We start from the raw sequence: 20,523 nt of genomic DNA on the forward strand, positions 1-20,523 counted from the left end.
TTTTGTCACAGCCAGTTATGAAATGCAGGAAAATTTCGGGTTTATTCAATAGCTTGATTGACAGTTTACTATTAGCGTACGGTTTCATTTTGTGCTTGTCAGTCAAACGCGACGGCGCTAAAATTCCAGGCAGCAAAATCCGTCTTTTTACATTGATTTAACGTCGATTTTGCTGTCTTGGTAGGGAGTCGGTCTCTGACGCAATATGAGTCATTCTTTGCTGGCAGACAATAATTAGGAAGGTAATTCGTTATTTGCGCAAATTGCTTTATAGTGCAAAAAGTGCATGGAATACTGTTTGCACAGAAAAGGAAAAACAAAATTGATGAAATTCTGTGTTCAATACAAGAAGACTTTCAAAATGAAATGTCAACTGAAAATTTTGACCAAGAAATGGAGAAAATAGGTCTAAAACCGAGTCTTTATCACCTTTTCTACCTAAAATACACAATCACGAATATATTTTGCGAAATAAATTGATTGAAGTGATAGATAAGGCTTTTGACCAACGGCATACTTTTTCCCGTTGTTATTTGATATGAGCCGACGGAGTAATTAGCAATAAGAGAGACGTAGACCTGATGGTCTCGGCCAGTAACTCTTGCCGCCAAAAGGAAGCAGTGACAGATATGGTTAAAAAACTCACTTGTGGTGAACAAATAGTTGACAAATCGTTTTCCACTCCAATAACTCAACCGCAGATTTTACCAGGATTCTGTTCTATAGCGATTGATGGCTCAATTTTCTCCGTTTTAGCAAAACGTTGCATTATGACGTCAAATCGTGTAAGCTAATCAACAATAACTTTTTTAAGAAATAGCTTCAGTTTCAAGTTGTTGCTGTGAAATAACAACCATTTAATATCTCCATAATTTACCTCCATGACGAGATCTTAACATGATTTCACCTTTGCTGTTCTATAATCGCAAACATATTGTTGGAATATGTCAATTTTAAATTACGTAATTGCTTGCTTTTTCTTTTATTTTGAAAGTGCTTTATATAGGCCTACCTCCGCACAAACAAGTTTTACACATAAGCATAACAATAATCCTTATTTTAAAATTCAAAAATCTATTCATTTTTAAACAACGCTAGTTCAAAAATTGCTGTTCTAAATTCTGCAATTCGAACCCACGAATAAAAAAATTCTTTGAGACTCATTGCGTTACCTCTGTGCCATCGAAGCTTTGTTACGCCAGCAGCGTACCGTATCTGATGTCATCAGTGGTTAATATTCACTTTAAATCATAAAGGACATGTAAACCCCTGCAAATCCGTTCATTAACCCGCTGGTAGCCGGAAGGTCTATATCGACCTTTGTAGTTACCCAGACAGCAAATCAGTTGTTTATTACGTTGATTCAACGTCTGCGGACAATGTAATCAATGTAAAAAACGACTGATTTGCTGTCTGGGTAGTTTTCGTATCTTTTTCGTCCCGGGAGCGTTAATGACGAAAAATAAAATAATTGATGATTGACTGAATCTTCTTCTTTCGTATGAGAGGTTGGTTTTTGGACTACGTTTTATTGGGGTCAAATGTCCGGGTATTCTTCGTGCAGCCACTTGATTGTAGATTCCTCCAGCGTTGACAGGGCAACTGCTTTTGGAGGATTAAACGTCGGGCAGTGGTAGAGGATGTGGTCTGCTGTCTGTTCTTCTGCACCACAGCTGCATGCCGCAGATGTTGATGCATTTGTGCATCAAGGATGTGAAGCGCCCAACACCTGTGCGGAGGCAATTCAGCCATACCCAAGCAGGTCGGTTGAGCTCCTTTCCTGGTGGCATGGGTCCAGCGTTGGTGACAAAGGTGTGGAGTCTGGAGGTGTTGTGTTCATTCCTCTTGCCAGGTATTGGTGATCCAGGATGAGGCACTGGTGTTGTGCTCCAGCAAGGATTGTGCTTGAGCGACAAAGGGGTTTCTCGTTTTGAGGCGTTTCTTCATTACCGATCTGGTGATGTAGCTGTGGAGCTCGTGGTGTGGCTCCAGTGACCGGTGAGACAGGGAGAGTGTGGCAGCTCTGCGGCGAAGCTTGGCAGAGGCGATGCCTGAAATAACTGGTAAAACTCAGTAGGTGTAGGTTTTAGGCATCCCGATACAATACGCAAGGCATTGTTGGTGGGTTTGTCGAGCAAGTGAGTATGAGTACTGCGACACCATACAGGGGCGCATTACTCCGCAGTGGAATGAACAAGAGCCAGGGTTTTGGTGCGCAGAGTTGGTGCTGTCGCACCCCAGCTCGTATCTGTCAGTCGACGAATAAGGGAAACGCCTGATGTTTCTTTCTTGCGGAGTGATTCCAAGTAGTGTCGGTACGGTAGCCTACGTGAGAGTCCTGTCCAACTAAGTCCGAGATAGACTTGTGTGGGGTTAAAGGGGAGGATGTTTCCATCGAGATTGATGGTCAGCTCATGCTTTGCTTCCTTGTTTAGATGGAAAGCTGTCGACACTGTTTTAAATTTACTGAGCTTGAATCTCCACTCCACTTGTTGGGGTAGTCTGACATCTTAGCCATATCTTGGGTTAGGGTCCTTTTCAGTGGAGACCATTCCGAAGCGTTATGCACCATAGCCAGGTCGTCTGCTTAGGCATACAGCTTAGATGTTGTTGGTGGAAGGTCATGGATGTAAACATTAAAAAGGAGTGGAGCTAGGACGGATCCCTGAGGAACACCGTTCTTGAGGCGTCTTGGCCTGCTTCTTCGTCCGCGTCCGGTGGTGAGGGTGAAACTGCGGTTGTATACAAGCTCCATAATCATTCTGACCATGTGCCGGTCGGGGATAAGGTGAAGAAGTTTGCAGGCGAGGCCGCGGTGCCACACTGTGTCATATGCTGACAGTGAGATCAATGAATACGGTACAAGCCTTTTTCTTTTCCTCAAAACAATCCTCTATGTCTTGGCTCATGCGAGTGACCTGTTCTACAGTTGATCGGCCACGGCGACAACCTGTGCTCTGGTGGTAAGAGTGGGTCGATGATTGGATTGACTCGGGTTTGGATGAGCCATTCGAGGATTTTATAGGGGATGCATAGGAGTGAGATAGAGCGGTAGCTCCTAGCGTCATCCAGGGGCTTGTTGGGCTTTGGTATGGCTATGACGTCAGCTCGTCTCCAGGTTTTGGGTATTTTTAGGTGGTGCAGGCAGGAGGAGAGGAAACCGTGCAGCCAAGATGTCAATACTTTGCCGGCCTGGAGGATGAACTATGGGCATATATGGTCAGGGTCCAGTGCTTTGCCTGACTTTAGGAGGTTTAGAGCATGCTGGAATTCTGCGAGGGTGAAGTCTCGGGATATATTTTGCTCAGGTGGTGTTGGAACCTTCCACAGTTCAGACACTTCCTTAGCCACTTGGCGAGCCGTGCTTTTATCCCTTAAGGGGTAGCCTATACCCCATTGTTCACAAGTTGTGGTGCAATAGAGTTGGCTGTAATGGGACGTTATCCAAGCGGTTGTCTGGACCTGCCAGTTAGCCTGTTTATCGTGGACCATGCTTTACCGCTTGAGTGGGTGAAGTCGATGTTTTGGACCGTCTCTTCTCATCGCTCTCGTCTGTTGTTATCAAGCCTTGTGATTAGTTTGCTGGCCGCTAGGTCTGATGCGTTGCCAGTGGAGGCTTGTGTAGTACGGAAGAGATTGCACTGATTGAAGGACGCTTGTGGTGCACTGATTGAAATACGATGAAAAGATCACGTGCTGAGACACATGACTGACATCAGCTGATTCGCGTATAGGCTACGTTACGCATAATTTCGTTTTTTTTGAAGAGTGGGTTACGTTAAAGTGCCTACCACTTTCATATTTTCACAAAAACCAAACCTTTCATCATTGAAGTAATCGTTACGCCGAGCAGTGGTCTGGTTTGGAATCTTTATCCTCGGACTGATAAAGCCTTGATAGGTTATTCCTCGTAGTTTCGCATAATTCTAAAGGCTTTTGACGCAGGGCCGATTATCGAGATTGGCAGAGTGAAGTTTTCCGATTGTTGAAGTCTTGTTCCTGGGAATTATTCCACTCATTGGGTGCCGTGGTCTGCTGTTATCAGAGTCATCATTCATCGTCAATCAATTCAATTCAAACTCTGATCAAATAAAAGCATTGAAAAACCATAAGACCCCGCAAGTTTACACATTTCAATTTCAAAAATGAAGTTATTTTAAATTAAATCCCAGTCCCGATTTTAATCAAACAAAATTACAGTGTTCTACATCTTACAAAACCACACGCATCCCACAGACCCACAACAACAGTTTACTCAGTCGGTCGTCAAAAGTAGAAGATTCTTCATTCCCAGTAAGCCTCCGCTACTGTATTGTCTGGAAAACCCTGACAATAAAGTGGTGGAAATTGAAAACAGCTCACAGTCTTATATGCGGTTGGATGGCGCAACGGATAATGCGTTGGTTTTCCAACCTGGTTCGACACCCGGCTAAGCTGGTGGGCGTAGTTGCTGAAGTAAAAGCGGCCGGCCACCCTACTCTCGTTAGTGCTGAATGCTTACTATAATGAGAACCTTATCTTCTCATACCCGACACTTGGATCAAGTGTGGGACCCCCTTTACTTTCAATCTGATGTACTTCAATAAATTTTATTCCAAAAATTGTTTCAGCGATAATATCACAAAATATTGAAATGAAAGGTAAAATACAACATAAATTAAACCATTTGAACATTCCTCTTTGAGATAGCTTACAAAAAACACATTTGCTGACGTGGGCTACTTTGGCACTTTGATATCAACTGTCACTTTACAAAAAAATTGTTTCTACTGCAAAGCATCAGTTTGATTTGGTTACTAAAAAACTGATAAAAACGTAATTTATCAAGGGTGGTTTGCATTATGACCTATGTAGATGGACTTGCACATCTAACAAATAAATAATAACAACGCAAACAAAAACATCAACAAATCGTAACTAAGTTTCAAAGTTAAAATAAAATTTGGAGAATTGAAGTTGAAAATGTAGTCAACAAAATAAAAATATTATATTTTGTTTAGAAACTAGCATCAATTTCGTAAACGTTAAGTTTTTAGAATATTAAAATTTTTATTATTTGTAATTATGGCTTACAATATCTACTGGAGATGGGTTTTAACATTCTTTGGACAAAAAGCATCACTACCTACACATCAAAATCCTTTATTTTTACATTGAATCAATGTCAGCAGACAAATGTCTTGTAAAAATGACAGATTTTACTATGTAGGTAGTTGCGCCGAGTATTTTCCGGTGTCCGACAAATTGTTCGTAAGCAATTGTTCGTAAAGCAATTGTTTGTAAGCAATTGTTCGTAAAACAATTGTTCGTAAAGCATTTTTCCTGCCCGCGCCATCACTAGTAGGTAGTTGCGCCGAGTATTTTCCGGTGTCCGACAAATTGTTCGTAAAATTAATTCTTCGTAAAACAATTCTTCCTAAAGCATTTTTTCGTGCATGCAGTTAAAATTTGATGTATACGAAGAAATGCTTTATGAAGAATTGTTTTACGGATTTCATTTTACGAAAAACAGTTTACGAACAATTGCTTTACGAACAATTGCTTACGAACAATTTGCCTATAACCGTATTTTCCTGACGTTGATCAGAGCAAATTAGTTCTTTTCCACTTGTAGCTTTCAGTGGGAGTCCGATTAAGTAAACAATCGTTAACCTATCCTTGTATGTTACTTTCGTACATTCTATTATTGTAGTGGTTGCATTGTGACGTCACTGTGAGGTCAGCTACCAACTCGAATCTGATGAAGCTTCGGCCAGCAACAAGCTCGAACCTTCCATCGCTATTGAAAGATCGAGGCTTTCAATTAATAAAACAAACTTCAGAGTCATTCTAATGATCACCATATGAAACAGTCGCTCGATGTGTGGGTTCGATGACAACTGAACAAATAGGTGGCAAGTTATTTAGAAAACAACGATCTCGCATGCATTGGAGCTACACTGGTTTCATAACTAGACTTGCAATACTGCAGCGATTGAAATAATCATCTGATACAATGATATCACTGTGACATTGTTGCCGAGAAATCTTTACTTTCTTTTCGTGATTTTATGTTAGGCTGCCACAAGATTTTGAAAACAATAAGCAAGAAAAAAAATGGTAATCAACATATTTTCAGCATCTTGCGGAAGCTCAGCCTGTTAGCTATAAAAAGAACGTAAAAAAAACGTAATTTTATTCCTGACGAACAGTCTCGTTGTACATATGGAATCAAGATTATCTCCCATGGTATCACCATTTTATGCCTATACCAGGCTGGACCGTTTTTTCTTGCTCGAATGAGCAGCTAAAGAAGTGTCCATATCTTTGAAGGTTGGTTGAGACCTTGGCCGCTGTGGATGCGAACTGCTTTTAAAGGATAGTTTCGATGAAAAACTGCTTTTTTCGGGGGCGACTGCACGCATTGGCCTGGGATAGCCGCTCCGATTCTCGCTAACCGTCGCTTTGTCTTCTGACCCTGACATCGAAGATTGTTCTTCTAAATCATCGGAGTCTTCGCTCGAGCGAACTACTAATGTTGGCAAACCTCGTCTTCTGCGGAGTTTTATAAAGGCAATAAGTTCAAGAATACTAGCTCTAATACTAAGATAAGCCGCTTTGGTTTTGGTTGGTTTAGTTTTGAATCTTTATCCTCGGACTGACAAAGCCTTGATAGGTTATTCCTGGTACTTGTTCGCATACTTGTAGAGACTCTTGACGCAGGGCTGGTTACCGAGATTGAAAGAGTGAAGTATTCCGATTGTTGAAGTGTTGTTACCGAGAAATTATTCCATTCATTAGGTGCCGCTGAATGGAGAACAGTCCTGAAATGCGTTGCTCAAACGCACACCCCGAAAGTCGAACCAGCACCGCGTGATCTTGAGCCCGGCGCGTAACCACTGAGCTAACGGGGCGAACGCTTTAAATATGGTCCACCCCGATACCGCTGTTTGGCAATCCAATTGACTCTTTTGGTTTGAATAATGCTTTGAAAGAAAAAATATTAATAATTTATTTAAAAGTGTTACCCTGCTGAAGATGGGGAGGGGAGAGATGGGCTTGAAGTGGGAGTAGGTAAGTTTCCTAACTCTTCAGGATGGGGCTCATGGTCGTCAGGAGAAGGAGCTTTGGAAATTCTAAACGTGGAAAATACATTTCATTTAGTTTATTTGTAACGTTAAACAACATTTAAGTATGGTAGGCTACGTAGAAACAAAAATAGAAACACTGTAAAATAACTACCGGTATCTAAATATATTTACAGGCTACAATAAATGTTGTCAACAGAACAAAAATAGTGCTCGTCGTCGTGTGAGCCTCTGGGGCCGAGAGTTTATCCTTTTACCACTCCAGATTCACGATGTTTCCGGACTAAGCTGGAAGGCTACTAGAGAGCAGCCAGTCTTTTATTTCATCATTCAAGACATGTAGGCTAGACCTACCAGCTACCACACCATTAGGTAGCTTGAAGATGGTACAATCGTTGATGTGATCTGTTCCGCAGCACCACATTCACAAGTAGATAAAGAAGTCATTCCCCATTAGTGTATGGTTGAGAGGAAAATCCCGACGCCCTTTCGGAGACGGTTGAGGCGCACCAACGCCTGTCTTTGTAATGCCAGGCCAGTGGGACGAGTGGAACCATGCCACTAAGCCATGTCGGCATCGGGGGTGAACAAACGGAGTCTGGTTGTGTTTGACTTCCATTTATGGTCCGCCCAAATTAGCCGCGGAGATGTTTTGTCCATCAGCTTCGTTGATCAGAAGTTGATGATGATGATGGCGTATGAGCGAGCGATGTTTCCAGGCTAGATTGGAGGGCAGGAAATCTTCAGCCACTCAGCAGTCTCGTCGTCCAGGATTCTCAGACCATGCGCACCGTGTGGAGGCCGGTGGATTAGGCAGTGGTGGATGACATGGTCTGCGGTCTGTTCCGTAGCACCACACTCGCATTCTGATGAAGGAGCCAGGCCCCACTTGTGCATGTTCGAACGAAAGCGGCCGACGCCAGTTCGCAGGCGGTTAAGCCTGACCCACGCAAGCCTTGCGAGGGACATCCCTGGTGGACGGGGATCGGCGTCGGGTATGAAGTCACAGAGCGTGGAGGTGTGATTTTGCCACTCCGTGTTCCACATGTGGTTCGTCCAGTGTGCCGCACTTAAACCAAGTTCTTCTGCGTTCTTAAGGAGTTGTTGTGCGGCAGGCACAAAGGGGCGTCTTGATTTCAACCGCTGCTTTATAGGTGGTGGTCTCTTGAGTGTTGCATGGAGGAGATGGTCGGGGTCCAAAGCGCGGCGAGCGAGAGAAATCGTGGCTCCTTTACGGCGTAGCTCAGCGGGTTGGATGCCTGCTAGGATGGGTAGACAGTCCTTGGAGTGGGACGCAGGCATCCAGTCACAGTACGCAGTGCATCGTTGATGGCGGTATCAATCTGGTGGGTGTGAGAACTACGACACCAGACCGGCGCGCAGTACTCAGCGGTGGAATGAACAAGGGCTAGGGTAGCTGTACGAAGAGTTTTAGCACCAGCTCCCCAGCCGGAACCCGCCAGTCGCCTCAAAAGTGCGACGCGTGTAGATAGTTTTTTGCGCAGTGACTTCAAGTGCCGGCGGTACGTGAGTGACCTGTCCAGGGTTATGCCGAGGTATGTAGGTTCGGCACAGTAGGGCAGGCGTTCCCCATCAATCTTGATGTTTATCTCACGCTGTGCCTCCCGGTTGTTAAGGTGGAAGGCCGCCGACACTGTCTTTGACTTGCTGAGCTGTAGCTTCCATTTCTGGAGGTACGCTGATAGTGTTTGCATGTCTTGGCTGAGGTTCCTCTCCACTGACTGCCAGTTTCCTGCTGAGTGCAAGAGTGCCAGGTCGTCTGCGTAAGCATATTTCCTGGAGATGGTGGGGGGCAAGTCGTAGGTGTATATGTTGAACAGGAGAGGAGCCAAGACTGAGCCCTGTGGGACGCCGTTTTTAAGTCGGCGTAGTCTGCTTCGACGACCGCTACCGGTTGTGAGGGTAAAACTGCGGTTTTGCACAAGTTCCATCATCATATGGACCATGTGTCTGTCAGGGAGCAGACGGAGTAACTTGCAGGTAAGGCCGCTATGCCATACGGTGTCATAGGCAGCCGTGAGATCAACAAACACGGCGCCAGCCTTCTTCTTAGCCGAGAAGCTGTCCTCAATGTCTTGGGTCATAAGTGTGACCTGATCTACGGTTGATCGTCCGTGTCGGAAACCAGCTTGTTCACGGGGGAGCTGCGGATCTATTATTGGTTCGACACGGGCGTAGATGAGTCTCTCGAGGATCTTGAAGGGGATGCAGAGCAGTGAGATTGGACGGTAACTCTTCGGGTCCCCTGGGGGCTTCTTCGGCTTAGGGACTGCAACCACAAGGGCTCTTCTCCAGATTCTGGGAATTCTCAGGTGGCGCAAACAGCAGGAAAGGAAGTCTTTTAACCAGGACTTTAAGGAGGCAGCAGCATGGAGTATCAACTCCGGGCATAGGTGGTCAGGGCCCGGGGCTTTACCTGGCTTTATGTGCTGGAGGGCGGCGGAAAATTCTTCCGGGGTGAACTCACCCGAGATGTTGTCCCCGTCTGGGGTTGTTACCCTCCAGAGGTCCGTCATTTCTTGCAAGACGGATCTATCGGATTCACGGTCTCTCGATTTGTATTTCCCGTTCTCCACAAGTTGTGAGGCGATGGAATTTGCTGAAACGGGACATTGTTGACGAGAGGCACGTGATCTGCCAGTTAGGTTGTTCAGTGTACTCCATGCTATGCGGCTGGAGTGCGTGAAGTCGATTGATTCAACGGCTTCTGTCCAGCGCTCCTTTCTCTTTGAGTCCAGCCTTGCCAGCAGAGCTGTGGCTGAGCTGTTGGTGTCATTGCCCTGAGGGGCGTGGAGGAAGTCGGAGTAGAGGCTTTCGCACTCCTTGTCCCAGCACGGTATGTAGGTCTTTCGTCGGCCGCGGGAGATGGATTGTTTTGCCGCTGATGTTATTGCATCACAAAAGTCCTGGTAGGCTTCTTCCACGTTGTTGGTGTGAGGGGGTGGGAGATACTGTGTGGCTTCATTGGTGAGGAGGCTGTAGTACTCCCAGTTAGCCATTCTGAAGTTCCATCGATTAACAGGCTTGCTCGGGACAGGCATTATGAGCGTTGGAGCCGTGGTAATCGAGGGTCGATGTTGGGACCTGGGGAACTTCTCTAGCACACGTCTGTCCGGTTGGCAATTATCGGGGTCATCACTTGCGAAAGCCAGATCGGGGTTTGTACCAGTGTTCCAGCGTCCGGAGAAGAAGCTCGCTGCACCCTTGGGATCGTGCAGTAGGGTGAGGTTGTTATTGGCTGACCATGAGGCCAGGCTTTCTCCGTCGGTGTTGGTGGTGTTGTAGCCCCAGTCGACGTGGTGGCAATTAAAATCGCCAGCATAGAGGCTGGGTTGGGGGAACACTGGGATGGCTGTTGGTGTTAAGCGTGAGGGTGGTGGCTTATAGACATTGATGATGTGATAGCCTGATATGTCTATGCATAACCACTCTATCTCCGACTGGGCACTGGACTGGTCTATTGGCGTCCAGCTCAGTTGCTCATGGACAAACGTGGCGAGGCCGTGTTTCCTGCTGATGGTTGCGCCTGCGAGTGTGAAGTTGGGTAATACCAACTTATCCACAGATGTGCAGTGGGTCTCCTGGAGGAGAATAACGAGGGCCTGATGTTTTGTGGCCAGATACTCGATGATGCTGAGCTTGCTGGCAGTAATGCCCTCGGTGTTCAGCTGCAGTACGGTGGGTCGTCGGTACTTTTCGACAGAGGAGCTGCCGCGCCCTGAGAAGGGCGTTTCCCTATCCACCCTGGGCTGAACCTGGGCCTGGTTTGCTCGAGTGTGACAAGCTTCGTTTCGCATATCTTTTCTCAAAGATATGGTACTGACGGGAGGGACCACGAGAAGGTGCTTGTTCTTCCCCCCCATCAGAAGTTGAGCGGCTGGCACGAATGGGTTTCTTGATTTCAATCGATGGAGGTGCTTTCTGGGGGAGCAGAGATCTTAGAATGGAGAAGATGATTGGGATCCAGTGCCCGTCGAACCAGAGACAGAGTGGCTTCTTCGCGAAAAAGCTCAACGGAGAAAACAACGCAACAATCTGTTTCAATCTTGTTGGGATTTTCAAAAGATCTGATATAATTTCACAAAAATTGAAACAGACTGTTGAGGTTCTTCGGGTTGTAGTAAAGTCAAACATAAAGAATACATATAGGCTATCAATTTGTGAGGAACGTACTCGATGATGAACTGTTTTATTTTGATCAACGACGCACGAGTACAAAATAATTGACACGGCGAGAAGAACACAATAAACATAGCCAGGTCAGAGACTTTAAAGAACCGCCTGCCACGCCCCGTGGAGGCGGGGAGCGGCGTGATTATGGGGTGGCGATGCACCCGGAAGGGAAGTCCACCAGCTTAGGTCGCGGGGGCCAGGCTGGGGAGTCTAGGTACCTGTGTAAGGAAAGTGTGGATCAAGAATTTTGTGCAACTCGTCCGCAAAAGTTAGAATGGCGGAACGGGCCAGGGAGACGGGCTTAGCTTTCTGCAAACGCAAAAAGGTCAGCTGACGACGGCCGGGCGACAGAGGTTTTATAAAGCCAGGCAGCGCCCACGTCTCCATCACGTGACCGTAACACAGGTACGTTTGACTCCTATACCCGGTCTGCCCGTAGGCAGAGCGGATAAACTTTGGGGTCTCCCACGAGGAAGAGAAGCTTAGCTACAAGGACGATTTGAATACTCGTGGGAGACAAAATTTATATAAAATCTAGAGCAAAGGCTCAATTAATTGGTGTAAAAAAATAAGGTATGTGGGAATATATTGTATGCTTTACTTACTGGAAAAGTGTTGACGTTGAACCAACGAGCACGGATGTGCACTGGCCAGACGTTGAGGCAGGTTCGCCCAGATGGGTCGGGGGGACTAGCGATCGAAGCGTAGATATGACTAGGCTACGATACCAGGAAAACATATAGAATAGTGGGATGAAACTTTGGAGGTTGCATCGAGTTGATTGGGAAATCATGTTTATCGATGAGTTAAAAGCAACGCGAGGTTGATCCGAGCGGGAAAGAGCAGCATATCGGGAGAAGGTAGTGTGTGATATTGTCACAATCAACGTGCAATGCCTCGCGATGGCTTGCTTTTTATCTTCAACGAGCGTGTTGTTTTGGTTGTAGAATTCTGGTGCGATGTGTTATTATCGGTTATGACCTGAAGTAACCTTTGAATGAGAAATCTGTATTATGTAACGTATTTCTAGAATCATCTGTAAGTATGCAATTTTGGAAGGTTCTGTTGTTTTTCATGATTTCTGAGCGTCGTTTGTCATGACGTCATAAGGTTGTTTATCAGTAAATGTCCGATTGCGAAATATTTATTATGTAAGAATCTTCTACACCACGTGATATTCTTTAAACTTCTTTGAGCTTCTGCTTGTTTACATTTAATTCAACTTGACAGAACAATGAGTGGTGTGACATTACGTAACCTTCTCGAAGTTACTATACCGAGAAATCTTCTATAAATAGTGGTGTAATTTGCGTAATGATTATTCTGAGATTATTATTGAGTTGATGATGTGAATTATTATGAGTTGATTATGAGAGTTGTGTTATGAGTTGTGGATTGGTAGTTGGTGCAGAAATTATTGGTGATTGAGACTTGAAGTAATTGAATACAAGTAGATGAGAATTGGTGCTGATATAAATTGTGCTCGAAATTAGAGTTAGAAGAGAAGCCGTTTATTAAAGTCCTTCAAGAAGTTAGATTATCATTTCACTAGTAGAACTATACGACATTTAATTGACTGTTTTCGGTTATACCCATTAAACTACGTCATTGAACCTTTCCAAGTCTCTTTCCTGGTAAGAGATAGAAAGAAATCGTGACAGATATTCTAAAATATTGAAATATGAAAATACAGATCCAGTGTTGTTAATGATATTACGTCATTGATAGATGATATGAGTCCATTCACGATATGCAATATATACTTAATTCATATATTGCTATTTTATTTTATTGATGATGATTGTATTCTTCATTGAGCTGCAGCATGCTGATGAAACGACAATTGTTTACAGATAAATTGATAATGAAACAATGGATTTAACATGACGTCACACAATTACTGGCGGGTTTTGAGGTGTTTTGCTGTCTTGCGCGCTCGGATGCTTACTGCAGAGCTTCTGCTGTTGGGGAATTGAGCTTCTGATCGCTGGAATCGTCTTTTCTATGACGTAGCCCCTCCACGAGTGAGCCCGGCGTTCCAAGCTTTCCAGACACGGAGGGAACCTTCGATTGAAAGGGAAGCCTCTTTTCTAGCCACCTCTGCTACCCCACGAGCAGGAACACCCAAGGCCGCCAAAGCCCGAGAGCTCAACGGAGCATAGCTCCCGAGGGAGCCTACGACGAACGGAAGTGACAGGACGTATTTCATGCAATAGCGAGCTTTCCTAAACATGTTTGGCCAGCAGCGCGCGTAAATGCCGCTTACATTGTTGCGTGATGTTGTAGTTTGTTTGTACATTTACAAAATTAGATCATTATTGAGCTGCTGGCAAAAGCTAACTTGAGGTCATTCATGTCACGCGCATAGAATTTTTACTGCAAACGAAAAAGTTTAAAGTTGTTCAAACCTTTCTATTGGAGATCTAATGGAGGCTTGATGGTGATCCTCAGGAAGATAATCTTCTGCATAGAACGCACCGTCGTGATCTTCATCAGTTCCACGTCTAGGAGATGATCCTTCACTTCTTGATCTTCCTCTCGATGATGGGGTGTGCAACTCGTGGTCCGAGTTCTCATCGAAGCTGACTCGCGTAGGAGACAACTGATCGTCCCGTGACCGCGAACGCTTCCCCGTCGATGGAGTGTATGGGTCCGTGACGTCATCAATCGCGGTGACGTACGTGAGCGTAGGAGAGAGAGGCATCATAAGGACGTTATTAGACTTTTGGGACTCTGAGGTGCTTCGTGAAACTTTTGGGATTCCTCCGGAAGATGATCTACAAGGTAAGATGATATACCGTTGATATTTGTGATTGTTGACATATGGTAAAAACTAAAATCCTCTCAGACTTGTTCTACGATGAACCGCATAGTAAGATTGTATAATTAGTGAAATAAATTATCTATTTGACTTTTATGACAATATATACTGACACGGGTTAGACTGCAGTTGCTCGGAAACAAAAGCCCTCCCTACGCCTTCTATGGGTTTCCAATGTCATTGGAGTAGCAAAGCGGAAAGAATTAATGTCTGCATTGATTACACTAAATTATTTTCATATCGTAGAAAGAATATTTTTTTGCTGCGGTAAGTTATATTCTTTCACAACCTTCAGCTCATCCTGCAGCTTAGCCGCCTCGCGCTCCGCATTATTCCGTTGTTCTTGCAACAATGTGTTCTGGTCTCGGATGAGCTCGATTTCGCGTTGTAAAGTTGCAATCCTTGTTTCCAGCCATTTGTTGCGTTCACATACTGTGCGGTACTGGTTTTCCAACTCTCTGTAAAACATTCTGAAGATTATGTTTAAAATTTATAATCTTCCATCTCATGCTCTACTTTCTCATAAGAGCATCTTAGTTAGAACTAAAATACTTTCTAAAGAAAAGTTCTGTTTCCAGCTACAAAATATGCGACTGTGTAATTGGTGGAACAAGATCATGTAGAATTACTTTTCTAATTTTACAAATGTAAAATTAGAACAAGCATAATTATGTTAGGGGGTGTAACACCACTCAATTTTGCGCTCACAACAAAGAAGAATTTCTACAACTTAGAAATATTTTTCTGTGAAAGAAGCTTCAGCAGTAACGTGTTTCAGAAGAATCAAGGATGCGGTTTATTATGGTTTTAATCAATCAATATTAAAGCATTTAATAGTAGGCTATAGTGTTGCTAGATTACCTGTCAAGATCTTCAGGCAACGAAAGCGTAGTCGGTGGAGTTTGACTTGTCTTGGTCGTCAGGAAGTTGCTGAGCTGCTTTTCAAGGTTGCACTTTTCCTCTCGCATCTCATCAAGCTCCTTTAATAAATCTTGGCTGGAATCGTTTCTAGAAAACAAAGTTTTGTCAAAAATCTGATGAAACTTTGACGGCAACGTAAAAACCTAAAGCTTACAGCTCTGATTTGTCAGAACCTAATATCCGCCATTTTCAAGTTTTCGAGATAAACGACTTTTTGTGTTTGTTATGTTAGGTTTATTTATTTAATATGTTAGTTTTTACACACCAATTATCTCAAAAACCATACTACATAGGGGCACAAATTTTTGTCAGGAAATACATGAAGCCTTTAAACGTAGAAAAATGCAAAATAGTCATTTTTGACACAATGGCGGATATTAGGTTTACCAAAATTAAGGCAGTTGTTCCGGATTTATCTTCAGCTTCTATTATCACAAAAGTAATTCACACATTTTCATGTTTCTTAAAGCGATAAAAGACAAGTGGCGTAATTTGTAAACCAATATTTGAACAAAAGGAACGTGTTATATAATTTGCTCAATGCTCTTTATTGGAAAATCTCTTCAATTTATTTCACTTGGACTTTGTTGCTATTTAGTTTGTTACTCACAATGACTCCATGATGATAGCTTTCCCTTGCAATTCATCTCTTTCCTGTCGAGCTTTCTGCTCGAGTCGCTGACTATCGACGAATTTCTTCTTCAGATCACTGATGTGTTTTTCTTTAATTCCAATTTCTAAGCAACATTGAATTATTTGCTCAATCGCTCGATCACTGTGGATTGGCATTCCTCTATCAATTCTCCACACCATTGTTTACTCCAATGATATTCAACCCAGTCTAACTTTCAAACATAACTACACATGGAACACCATGTGTAGTTATGCGCATATGGAAATCGTCCACACTATGCAGCATTGCAATCAACCCGTCATCATGAGACCATCTCGGGACCAAAATAAATTGTTCCGGTGAAGCTGGAGAAATGATGCAGTAACGATGAAGAAGAAACGTTAACCAACATGTCAACAACATAAAAGACATTCTATTTTGTACAAACGCATTATAATGTTGAAAGTAACGAAGGATGCTTGTTCGCAACATCGATCCATCACAAATCACCTTCGATAGCTCGTTGTAAGTCACGCTTCAATGATTTAATTTCCTTCGTAGCCGCATTAAGAGAGTTTCCCGACCCGGAACTGTCGCTGTCACCGGAACTCTAAATAAAACATTATGGCAGAAGAATATCAGGAGTGAAATTATATCGGAGGAAAGTATTTAAGCTCTTAATGCATCAAAGTTAATAGTAAGTTAAAGTTAATTGCGTTAAAGCTAATAGTTAATAATATTTACGTGCTTATTGCTTAAACTTTTAAAGTATTCAATTTAAGTGAAGAACAGGAATTGTCGGCATGCAAAAATAAATTATGCTTTAGTTTTAGCCTCTTCGTAATTATTGTATACTCATGTTGCAAAGAATCTTCTTGCATCAATCATTTTGAAGAATCAATATAATCAATGGGCTACAGGAAAGCCTTCAGGTTTTTATGGTTAATTTATTGAAATTTTTAGCAAGGTATTTCTTGCCAATTGTGCGATTGAAAATGAAGTCATTCCGCAAAACACTTAACTTCAGATTGTTCATCAAATGTAAATGATAATATAGTTTCGGGAGAGAGTTTGCTTTTTTATACCAAAGACAGGCAAGACACAACAATAACACAGGGTTGAGCATTACAACAGTATATTACATATTTACAAATAGTTCAACATTCAAACGTTTTCGACTTAACTTAAGTCCTCATCAGGAATCTGTAAATAATTATAAACTACAATAAATTTCACTTCTTGACAGTGACTACCGTAACTAACTGACTAACTAAAAGCATCGAGAAACACGCAGGATTAAAAGCACTGGAGTGGAAAACATACAGACAGACGAAAAATTACATTAAGAAAAGGCAACTGCATGACTAAGTTACAAACGAATTTGCACCACGGAGTACGTGATACAACTAGGCTAATAAATATTGAGGAGAATGGAGGCGCCACCGGCAAATAATTGTTTGTTTAGATTTGGATTGTAACGTTTGATTAACAACGCTTCCTGAATTTTTGTGTCAAATTGGGATTTGCCTTTGCGTAAAATTTTAAATGAGTCAGCAGAGAATTTTTGATCTGTGCAAAAAGAACAATCCATGATATGGTCCTTGATGGCACTTTTCTTTAAGTCTCTAAAGTTCAGATGCTCCCGTACTCTCGTGGTCAAATGTCTGGTGGACATACCGATGTACGTCAATGCCGAATCAGCTACCGAAGGCATATTTATGTATAAAAACCAATTGTTTAAACAAATTGACGGTGTGGCCATGGGATCTCCATTGGGCCCTACTATTGCTAATTTTTTTCTGGCACATTTGGAAACAAAATTATTTGAAAAACATCTAGCATTTCACCCGAAGTTGTTCTTACGTTACATTGATGACATTTTTGCGGTATTCAATAAAGAAACCTCATGTGAAACCTTTTTAGATATGCTGAACTCTCAACATAAAAACATTAAATTTACAATCGAAAAAGCACGTGAAACCCTTCCTTTTTTGGACGTTGAAATTAAAATTAATGCCACTGGATTTGATACTTGGGTTTGGCGCAAACCAACTCATACTGGTTTGTTTTTGAACTTTGATGCATTATGCCCATTGAAATGGAAGTCTGGTTTGATCTTGTGCCTATTAGCTCGGGCTAAAATGATTTGCTGCAATGATGCTCTTTTTAATATTGAAATAGAGAAATTGAAACAAATGTTTTATAATAATGGTTATCCAAAATTGTACTTTGAGAAAATATTGAATCGTTTTATCTCTGAGAATTCCAACCAAAAAGAAAAGGCTGAAAATGAGTTAAATGTGAAGCATTGCTTGTCCATTCCGTTTGTGGGAAAAGAATCCAAAACGTTTGCTCGTAAAATCGGACAGTTTATGAAAACTAAATTTGATGTGGACGTTTTTCCTGTTTATAAAACATTTAAAATTAGTTCGTATTTTCAACTAAAGTCCCAGACGCCTTCGTCTCTCTGCTCAAATGTCGTATATTGTTTTACATGTCCGTGTGATTCGACATTGACGTACATCGGTATGTCCACCAGACATTTGACCACGAGAGTACGGGAGCATCTGAACTTTAGAGACTTAAAGAAAAGTGCCATCAAGGACCATATCATGGATTGTTCTTTTTGCACAGATCAAAAATTCTCTGCTGACTCATTTAAAATTTTACGCAAAGGCAAATCCCAATTTGACACAAAAATTCAGGAAGCGTTGTTAATCAAACGTTACAATCCAAATCTAAACAAACAATTATTTGCCGGTGGCGCCTCCATTCTCCTCAATATTTATTAGCCTAGTTGTATCACGTACTCCGTGGTGCAAATTCGTTTGTAACTTAGTCATGCAGTTGCCTTTTCTTAATGTAATTTTTCGTCTGTCTGTATGTTTTCCACTCCAGTGCTTTTAATCGTGCGTGTTTCTCGATGCTTTTAGTTAGTCAGTTAGTTACGGTAGTCACTGTCAAGAAGTGAAATTTATTGTAGTTTATAATTATTTACAGATTCCTGATGAGGACTTAAGTTAAGTCGAAAACGTTTGAATGTTGAACTATTTGTAAATATGTAATATACTGTTGTAATGCTCAACCCTGTGTTATTGTTGTGTCTTGCCTGTCTTTGGTATAAAAATGTAAATGATGTCCTAAAGCTTGACAGTAATTTTATTGTTCAGAAATTGGTTAAAAAAAATCTTTGTGTCTGCTGCACAAAGACTTAAGAAAGGTTCGATGTATTTGCTACGTTGAGAAGCCATATAATGGCTACCACCGCCGAACGGAAGATTATATATATCGCCGGACAGAATCTATGGATCGCCATATGGAACATATGGATCGCCGGACAGAAGATCCTAACCACTTGCTCTACGCAAAACTCCGCGTCCCATCTCAGGAATCTTCCTGGCAATTGAAGTCAAGACACCCCTTTGTATCAGCTGCCCTTGCGTTATTGCAACCATTCAGTGATTATACCACCAGTGCAGCACAATGCATGGAAGACACTTGGAAAACAGCATGGTGTGCCATGAATAACAAACTCCAGGGTTTCATACCTCTCTCGGTGGCGCGCCCCCCTGGTATGGACCTGCCCTGGCCGACTTCGGTCAAGCTCAATAGAATTGGGACAGTAGTCGGCCGCTCCCATCCCAATATGTACTAGTGGAGTCTTTTTTCCTTATCGGCTGCGAGTACGGCGTAGAGGAATAAACTATTGACCATGCCATTCTTGAATGTCCCATTTACAAGGCACCAAATGGAATGCATGGTATAGCAGCACTGGACGAAGCTACACTCACCTGGTTTTCCATTACCTGCCCTGAAATTTGAACAATCCTGTCTCACACGAAAGAAGATGATTGAGAAGCGGACAACTTACTGTTCCATTTCGTTCCAGCTGCTTCTTCAGCGCTCCTATCATTGTGCTGTGAGATGTCTTCAGCGATTCCAGCTCAACAAGTTGCATCTGGAGGACCGCGTTCTCCGCTTCTGCAGCTTCCAACTTCGCGGCTTTGATTCGAAGATCGGCGCTGGATTTTTCATCTAGCCTTTTCTCTGGTGATCTGCTTTTGAAAGTTAATTTTCTTATCAAAAAATATTGATGATACATATGAGCTACTAAATTCTACAAAAAAAAATTATCGCCAAAATAGTGTCTTAGTAATAACGCATTTTTGTTTGAAATGATGAATGCAGTTCGACATGTCACAAAAATCTCACTCCATTTCAACAAAATAAAGAAAAAATTATCTAAACTAACAAGTGCAACGTTAACAAAATCGCTTTAAATGGGAACCGTACCATGTCGAAGTAAGCTGCAACTAATAATAAAGTTATGACAAATAAACTAAACTTACAATCGCTTAGGTCTTACTTGCGACCGGCTAATTTTTAATTTTGTATAAGATTTAGAATGTCATCACATTATTACTCATTTATTCTTACTGCGTTATGCAAGAAAGAATACAATCGGTACCGTTTTTTAAAGTTTTTTGTATAACCCGACCTGGAATCGATCTGAGGCCTACCAGCACTACAGCCGAAGGGAATATCCACTCGGCTACTGAACTGATGTAAGCTACAACTGCTGATTGTGAAGTTCAAATAAAACAACTTAAGAATGATAAAGTTTTGGTATACTTGTAATATTTAATTGCTCTACATAACTTTTGTGTTGTGCATTTCTTATTGCGAGGAATTAACTAACGAAGCATGATCTTCATATTGAACAGATTAGCTTGGAAGGGTCCAAGCAATGAGCTACTCAAAAATATTGAAAATTACAAAATTCATACACAAGTTTAATGCACATCCATCTTACTTGTTAACTGTTGAATTCTTCATCTCTTCAAAGAGCTCCTCCAGGACTTTAATTTGATCTTCTGCTCGCTTTTTCCCGTTTTAGGCAACAGTTC

General features: G+C 42.4%; 3 protein-coding genes across 9 annotated transcripts in view; all 3 read right to left on the reverse strand.

Annotated features, from left to right (window-relative positions):
* Positions 1-20,523, reverse strand: part of LOC145774829 (uncharacterized) — a 395,287-nt gene that overhangs the window by 126,206 nt on the left and 248,558 nt on the right. The window lies entirely within an intron of this gene.
* On the reverse strand, positions 5,347-14,064 carry LOC145765110 (uncharacterized). Of its 2 annotated transcripts, XM_082576903.1 has the most exons (3): positions 13,670-14,062; positions 7,008-7,115; positions 5,347-6,534 (listed from the first exon to the last, which is right to left on the reverse strand). In XM_082576903.1, exons 1-3 carry the CDS (start codon positions 13,966-13,968, stop codon positions 6,246-6,248), a joined length of 696 nt encoding a protein of 231 aa, XP_082433029.1. In that variant the 5' UTR covers positions 13,969-14,062; the 3' UTR covers positions 5,347-6,245. The 2 variants fall into 2 exon arrangements, with proteins under 2 accessions (XP_082433029.1, XP_082433105.1); XM_082576979.1 differs by lacking the exon at positions 7,008-7,115 and having other exon boundaries at positions 13,670-14,064.
* Positions 13,979-20,520, reverse strand: LOC145777521 (uncharacterized). Its single transcript, XM_082588922.1, has 7 exons — positions 20,430-20,520; positions 19,488-19,671; positions 16,127-16,226; positions 15,614-15,740; positions 14,944-15,090; positions 14,372-14,540; positions 13,979-14,038 (listed from the first exon to the last, which is right to left on the reverse strand). Exons 1-7 carry the CDS (start codon positions 20,450-20,452, stop codon positions 13,979-13,981), a joined length of 810 nt encoding a protein of 269 aa, XP_082445048.1. The 5' UTR covers positions 20,453-20,520.

Source organism: Aplidium turbinatum, chromosome 1 (assembly GCF_918807975.1).
Source record: "Aplidium turbinatum chromosome 1, kaAplTurb1.1, whole genome shotgun sequence".
In the NCBI taxonomy this organism is placed as follows: Eukaryota; Metazoa; Chordata; class Ascidiacea; order Aplousobranchia; family Polyclinidae; genus Aplidium; species Aplidium turbinatum.